The sequence below is a fragment of the Harpia harpyja genome, chromosome 3 (genome assembly GCF_026419915.1).
Source record: "Harpia harpyja isolate bHarHar1 chromosome 3, bHarHar1 primary haplotype, whole genome shotgun sequence".
In the NCBI taxonomy this organism is placed as follows: Eukaryota; Metazoa; Chordata; class Aves; order Accipitriformes; family Accipitridae; genus Harpia; species Harpia harpyja.
The window spans coordinates 6,122,205-6,130,275 of NC_068942.1; the positions used below are offsets into that span (position 1 = coordinate 6,122,205).

The window sequence follows — 8,071 nt, forward strand, 5'->3', positions numbered from 1 at the left end:
AGTGCTTCAAAATGAAAATTACTTACTACAAAGATACTTTTAGTGTTTATTCATTTATTATGTATTGAGTATGAATAGTTTTGTTGCTATCGTGCAGTTGGTTGTGGAGAACACATTGCTAGTGAAGAGTTTGGCTTAGAACCATAGAATATTAAAAACTGGAAAGGACCCTGGAAGTCATGTGATCCAGTCCCCTGCTCAGAGGAGGACCAGATTTGATGAGGTTGCTCAGGGCTACATACACTTGACTGTTGAATATCCTTAGAGAGGATGGTTCCACAACCTCTCTGAGCAACAACAGTGATTGACAACCCTCACAGTGGAAAATTCCCTTGTATCTAATCAGAATATCCCATGTTGCAATTTGCATTCCCTTTTTGAAATTTGTCTTTTTATCACACACTCCCAGAAGAGTCTGGCTCCACACAGACACCCTTCCATTAGGTAGTTGCAGATAGCAATAAGGTCCCCTTTAGCTTCTCTTCTCCGGGCTGGACAAACCCAGCACTTGCAGTCTCTATTTGTATGCCATGTGCTCCAGCTCTCTAATCATCTTGGTGACCTTTGCTGGACTCGTACAAGTATTTCATTGTCTGCCTTGTACTGGAGAGCCCAGAAGTGGGCACAGTGCTGCAGATATGGTTTCTCAGGCCCTGAATAGAGGGAAACAATGACTTTCCTTGACCTGCTGGCTATGCAGTTTTCAAGAGTTACGGTTAAAAGACCAGCTTCTACCTTATGAGTGAGTCTGATTGACAGTAGTGCTTAGAAAAGGTCTGACAAACTCAGGTTCTTGTAAACTTTCAAACTTCATGTATTTCTCATGAGTAGGTTTAAATATTAGGATTCAAAGATAGTATTTATTATATGAAGCTATTTTAAACAATATTTTCATAAAATATCAGCAGTCCCAATGTAGCGAGTGCTGTTGCTGGTAGTAAGTTATCTTGTTTCCTGATAATTAGATGGAAATTTCATATCTGATAAATCCTTTCTATATGTTGGTTCAGAGTATAATCGCTTGTTATAATTGCTACTGGATTGCTAATAGATAGCTCTATAAAGTTTTTCTGTTATCTGCTATAATGCATGGCACAGATCTGTTTCAGCTTGGGTACTTACTGACCGTAGCAGATCTGAGGAAGGGTGAAGAAATGAGGACAGAGCGGAGGGAAGTGAGAAAGTATTCTGTAATGTGATTAGTGACAACTTACCTAATTACCCTACTTGGAAAGCTGGGTCTAATCAGGTCTGCAGTAGTGATAAAAATCTAGGTAAATGAATTATCTAGTGGGAAGTTGCCCTTTCATTGACTCTCATATATATTTCAAGGAAAAGAAATACTCTTCTCTCTGTGGAAAATTTTTACCTAAAGTTCCAAATATTCTGCATGTTTGTGTTTTTTTTCCAGAATACCCATCTCCTCCTTTTCTCAAGACAATATTTACGAAGTGCAGCCTCCAAGAGCTGATAGGAAATCAATAGAGATTTTTCATGCGCACATTCAGGCTGGAAGAGGAAACATGCAGCCCCTGGGAAAAGATGACTTCCTCATGTACAGAGAGTACATTCGAAACAGATACATGTAAATACAAGCTGGATTCTCCTGCCAAGTCTACTGTACTGATAGGTCATAAAAGTAATTTTAGAAAGGAAATCTAGTTTTGTTATTTTGCAGTAATAAATTTATTATCTACCATTTCTATTTATTATTCTTTACTATTATCCATTTACAGTATATTTACAGGAAAAAAGTGATTTAATATCTGTTCTTCAGCTGAAAGAGAAAGTGTATCTAAAGAGACTAAGTGAATAATCAGAGCACCTACAGTCACTGAAGAGTATGTAGCAGTTTATGGCAAAGAAAATATTGCATCTTTAGGTTTTTGTATTAATTTCTTACATTGTTACGTTTGTTAGTAAAGCCAAAGTGATTCATACATAAGAATCAGAAGTTTTCTTCCTCTTTGTCCCACAACAGCAAACAATCTTTTTTACAGCAAAATGTTTTCTGATATTTCTTGAGATTTTTAGAAAACTGAGTGCTAAAATGACTGCTTGTAATTTACTGCTTTCTTAAGCAAAAGTGAAAAATGTGGCTTATGTCAAAATCAAAATTTGCATCAAGACTAACAAATTTTGTAACCCTAATTTGTGTCAAAACTAATCTCACTGGTGCTAGTAGCTACAGAATCTGTGCCACATGCAGGGTGAGAATGGCTTGTGACTAATTATCATGGGCTTCTAGTAGGAATCTGAGGTGAATCATTGACTGTCTGCAAATGAAGGAACACTCTCCACTTTACTGGGTTTAGACTCTTACAGGGCGCAAGACCATCCTGTCATTTTTCTGTATGATAGGCCTACTTTTTGCAGCATACTTTTTCCATCCCTGTATTTGTGCTCCTGTGAGACGCTTTCAGGTTCAAGCCTACAGCCTCCCAAGAAATCAGTATCGGTAAGTGACATGTAGAGTCTGGATCAGCTGAGCTGGTCATGCAAGAGGAAGCAGCAGCTGGGTTAGGCAAGACTGAAGATTATGCCCAGTGCTGGGCAAGAAGTGGAGAGGCAGCAGGTATCTGAAATAAGTTGTTTAATTTGGATTTGTGATTAAAAGAAGAAGAAAAGGGGGGAAAAAAGCCTATTATTTGCAGTTACAAGCTAAAATTCCCAACACTGCTTTCTAGCCCTTTGCCTTGAAGAATACTGACAGTATCAGCAGCATCCTTGGCAAACCATGTTATTCTGCAAGCTTGTACAGACCATATTTCAGAATTTTCTGGAATAACTGAATAACTGTTTTAGGGATGTCAGCCAACTGCATGTAGTAGATGTAGAGAACATGTTTGTTTGTAGTAAATCGCTTGCAGGCAGCTACTGCAGATTCTTGGCTGCATGCTGCAGACATTCTGAATATGTCTGAATATTTTATGAAGTAAGTTGCACTTTCGTCAGTAATTCAGTATAAGAAAAGATGCAGTGGGTAAAGGGAAAAGATAGAAGTTTCTTGTGATAAAAGTTTGTGTGTTTCAGGGAGTGACTTGTATGCAGTCAGTGAGAGAACATGGTACCTCAAGCTATCAAAATGTTTTGGTGTCCATTTTTCCATTTTCTTTTGTTAATTGATAAATATTGTTTTGAGAGAAATAGATGTATTTTAGGAGACACAAGAATGAAATGTCATTTTAGATAATACTTCACTGCAACTGTCAACTTTATTTTCTCTGGAAAAAACCTATACTGAATTCTTTTGTCCAGTATGAAAAATAATTTGAAGGAATAAATGCTTGCTTTGGAAATATGTAGAGCTGGAGTCCTTATCCTAATGAGGCAAATGCATGCTTTTCTCGCTGCACTTAAACCATTGCAAAGAATGTTTTCTAGACTATCACAATTCTTATCCTTTTGTTGTTCATAGGTACTGGTAATTCATAAAAGTTGCCCTTGAAAGCATACCACTTAACCACAGATAAGGCAAAAGAGGATGCTTCCTTTTTCAACATGTAATGTTGTTGCAAAATATAGGAATTGTAGTAATTTTACAGCTCTAAGAGAAAATAGGTTCATCCTGCAGCAATTCAAACACTCCTTGGGAAAAGAGGATTAAAGGGGTTTGTTTTTACAGTTCTGGGAGATGAATGACATCTCAGTCCATTATCTGCACTATAATGCTAGGCTTTTCAGTGTCTCTCTAAATGGGTGCCATGACAGTCCTGTTGTGGCATCCCCTTGAATCCTTCAGTATGTATAACCGCTGCTTGTTTCTTGTAGCTGCTTACAGGGGTTTAAGCCATGTGCATTACTTCATATGATAAGATGCTTGGGTGTTAATATTCAAGTGATAGCTTGTATGATCTACCATCACTGTACTCTTAGCAGCGGCTAAGAATACTTCAGGGTGCTAACGTCAACTGTTTACTAGGTTTGTTTAAAAAAAATAAAACAATGCACAAGCCAAGACTCCCAGCTTAACACTGCCTGAATGATAAACTTTCAACAGTGTGAATAGATCTGCTGCTTAATGCATGTAAAGGGTTAATTTAAAAAGAAAATATGCTCATCACCCATCTAACAAGTTCAGTTGTACGAAGGACCCCAGAGATGCTGCCTCTGCATGTACCTACTTTATCCTGGTTTTGTGATAATAAGGTTCAGTTCTCAACCATGTTAGAAGTTCTAAATAGGGCATATATATCCCTTTCAGAAGCTGAGGAAAAAGCGTGTAAAATAAGTATAAACACAAAAAGAATGGGCTGTGTTGGCTCTGAAGACTAACATGGTGCTCTTTTTGACGCTTAAGTGCTAATAATCATCTTTAACATTAAATTATATGGACAAATAAAATATTTATGAGAAATGCATTGGTTTTCCTCCAAAATATATTTAGTTTCAGTGTGTTTGAAGGTTACATTGAAATACAATACCAAAATGTACACCTGGAGAATAACAACTTTGGGTTCTTTTCTCATGGAATTGGGAAGCACAAACATCAGATTAAGACTCGGTCATTTCCGAGCCAATGGTTCTTTGATGCCAGTCCAACAGCCTAAGCTCTGTTCTGTGACCCTCTTCAGATTGATACTTGTGCCCTTAGGAGCAGTTATTCCCCAACGCTTTCATTGGTAGTTTCCCTTCCTCGTGAGTTTTGCTTCCGCTTGCAATGCCCGCTGACTTTTTGTTCTCTCATTCCTTTCCAGAGAGACTCAGCTGTGGCCCTGAAATAGGATCCTTGTAATGTGCACACAGCTGCAGCTACAAGAGGGGAGAAAGTGAAAGAGCTGTACGTAGTTCTGGGATGGCATTTGTGGTAGCTCTTTGTTTTGGTGTTGAGTTTTTGAGATTTTTGCACAGGATCCCAGGAGGGTTCTGCTGGCTTTCACAGACTTGGGCCAGCCTTCACTTGTATAAACTCCGAAGCATGTAACCTGTCAAATGGTCATGTTTTACAGTAAGGGGAAATACCAGCTTCATTCGGGAGATCGTTTCATTCTCCACAGGAGTTTCACCCTATCAGTACTCCCTGAATAATTACACATCCAAGTACAGTTCACTGAGGATAAAACAGTGCGTATGCCATACTTCAATAGTTGCATGAGTGTTGAGTTATGTGTAAAGTCTTGTTCCGTTTGCTGGCATGGATTGAATTAGATTGATCACCTGGAGCCTGATGTGGAAAAGATATAATTATGTGCTTGGCTCCCAAATGCCTCCCTCTGTCTCCTGCATATTTAGAAAATCTAATTAAAGTTGTCACTTTTGGTGGTGATTTAAAAGTAATATGGAAGTAGTGCAATACATTACAAAATATTAATGAAAAAAATCATACATTGAAATTGCAACCTTTGCAAATATTGATAATGAGCAGTTCCCTACTGGAGTTCTTAAATCTATATGCTACAAGGAAAACTGTTCCAGGTAATCTGTCAGCTGCTAATCTGTCTACTAGAATCAACTAAAAGAGTACCGAGAAAAGGCACGAAAAAAAATGTTTAGCATTACTGTATATTTCTGGAGGAGCAATACATGCTTTTTGCCAAATCTCACCCAAGGTTTGAATGTAACATTTCAATTTCATTCTTTTGAACATATTCATCTGTGAAGAATAAAGAGATACTGTAATAATGATAGGACAGGCAAGCAGCGTGTAATGAACCATCTTTGATGGCCCATTTGCATTTTCCCATTCTAGGTGTAGCTGTGCTGCTGGCACTAAAGCCCGGTGTGGTTTTTAGGCATGACAATAGCCGCAGAGTATGCATTTGTGGTGGTCTTCCCATTTTTAGCGTGCACCATGTACAAGATAGCGTGCACACTGCAACCCACAAATCCTCTCAAAACCCCTAGGCCTTGAGAGAGCACTGTTATTTTGTATTCCCATACAGCTCAGGTGCTCTTTTTTTTGTAAGGGTTATCTTTTGTTATCCTATTTCCCTTCTTTTTCTTCTGGGTTTTTTTTGTAGTTTGATTTCCCTTCCCCTTTCTTCTTCACCACCTGTAGTTCAGAATCCTTTCTCTTACCCAGAACTTTGCCACAAGTTGCGGTTTGCCCACTATATCCATATCCTTTTGGAGCTTTCACTCCTTGAAGGAAAACTCTGTAAATTTTATCCTTTTCTTGAAACACCTTAATGCTTTCTTCAGCAACCCATATCCCTCCTTTCTAAATGCAGGCTGTGCCATCATCTGCCCTGCCTGATTTCCTACCTCCTGTGGTGGCGACAGACGTGCGTATCGTCTCTCTGGGGTTCTCTGTGTCTTGGTAACATATTCTTGAGAAGTGCTTTCTGCTCGGGTACAGGATGTTAGTGCTTGAACAAATTGTAGACATCACTTAAAATCTTTTTCTCTAGAGAAAGTCAAGCACTGCTCTGATTAAGGAAGTAAGAGAGCGTTTAAAGTGGTCCCCTCTGATTGCCTCTAGTCCTGCTATAGCAGCACTCTGCATCCTACTGCGTGAAGTCGTCCAAGGAGGAGGGAGGCATACTTTTTTTTGCTCATACTCCCAAGAAAGTGGATCCAGCCTGTTTGAATAAGCTAGTGTTGGCACATGTCAAAGTTCACGGGCATGTCCAGTGAGAGATTTTGCAGTGATAAGCCTGGCTCGGGTCGCTTAGGGGTTTTTATCCTTTCAGTTCTGATGCCTCTATTCCCTCCCAGTGCCTCTTCCTTGACATTAACATTGGGGTCAGACATGCAGAGGGCTGGGACTCGCATCGCCGTCTCCTACAGCCATTACCTGTGCTAAAACCGGCATTAGCTGTGCTGCAGGGTTAAGCTCGAGTGCAGGCTCTGTTCCCGCAGGGCTGAGCCTTCCCGAGCCACAAGAACAGCCCCTGCCTGGGGGACATGGGGGGGGCCCTGCACATAGGCAAAACACGGTGGCACTTCTGGCTGTGCTGGTTACATGGGGGAGGACTCCGTTGTTTCTCGAAGAAGGAAAATAACGAATGCCGATGATGTTATTGCCCAGTTATACCTACTCTCTTAATCCTGGGATGTACTCAGAATGCGTTTTGTTGGCTTAAAATCAGCCTCTGACAACTTTCATCTGAGTGCTTTCAGAAAATATTTGTCTGCATCCATTCCTTAAAACATGCGTTATCATATCTCCGATATCTTGACCAAATAGGGCTAAAATGTCTCTAAGATATAAGAAAAAGCAGCTTACAAGCTGTGTTATTTATTATTCTTAAGATAAGCAACACATTACTTTAACACTGCATCAGGAGCCATTTTTTCTGTGACACACACCTTCCCGTGCAAAGTGGAATCCACTCATCACCGGCGCACACCCTCCAGCACTAGCGCTCGCCATTAAGGTGACAGGCGACACTGTTATGAGCTCATGCCATGTCTGGTTCACAGAGGTGGCACTATCTTATGTCTGCTGCAAATGTTTCCTTCAAAATTCAAGCATCCAGATAGAGTTATCAATAACATTGTGTCTTGACCTGGTTTTGCAGAAGTGCTGGTGCTCAAAATCCCACTGAAGTTCAAATATTCTCCAAACGGACAGCTTCTTTATACCCCAAATCCTAAATAATTCAGACCTGGGCTTTTGCTGGAAGATCCTTTGGGCTTGGGAAGAGAAATAAAAATGTAAAATAAATAAAAAAATACAGAAAGACATATCTTAATTTTATCATTCTTATGAATGCTATATTTACCTTGTCCTTCACCTTTCTGTTGTCATTTTTGTTGTGTAAGCATTACTGTACTCTCTAAGTGAAAACCCAGACTTAGTGCAAACAATGGGAGAAGCCATTACCGCAGGCTTGCGTGGTATTTATCCTGTTTCTTATGATTGCTGACAAACCTATGAGACAATTAGCCTAGTAAATACTTACTATAAACTTTACTGGTGAAAACAGCATTCCTAAACGCACACCTTACATGCAGGGCTGTGCTACAGTGGATACCTCTGTCCTGGCCCCTGTGTGTCCGTGGGCACGTTTGCCATCCTTGTTTGACATTGTTCGCTGCGCTTGGCAAGGGTGTTGTATTGCTGTTGGAGTTGATCTATGGGGCAGGTTGGTAAAAAGTCTATTATTTTTGTAGCCTTCTTCAGAAG

The 8,071-nt window shown here is 39.8% G+C and overlaps 1 protein-coding gene across 2 annotated transcripts in view; it reads left to right on the forward strand.

Moving 5' to 3' along the window:
* FIG4 (FIG4 phosphoinositide 5-phosphatase) overlaps positions 1 to 4,361 on the forward strand; it is a 75,062-nt gene extending 70,701 nt beyond the window's left edge. The window contains exons 23-24 of one of the 2 annotated variants that reach the window (XR_008234270.1): positions 1,412 to 2,962; positions 2,997 to 4,361. Coding sequence is in view for 1 of the 2 variants with exons in the window: in XM_052781246.1 (XP_052637206.1) it covers positions 1,412 to 1,589 (178 nt within the window). In the remaining variant the exon portion in view is untranslated. Of the gene's footprint in view, positions 1 to 1,411 lie in introns of both variants that reach the window. The other variant, XM_052781246.1, reaches the window with a different exon arrangement.
* Positions 4,362 to 8,071: the final 3,710 nt, after the last annotated feature.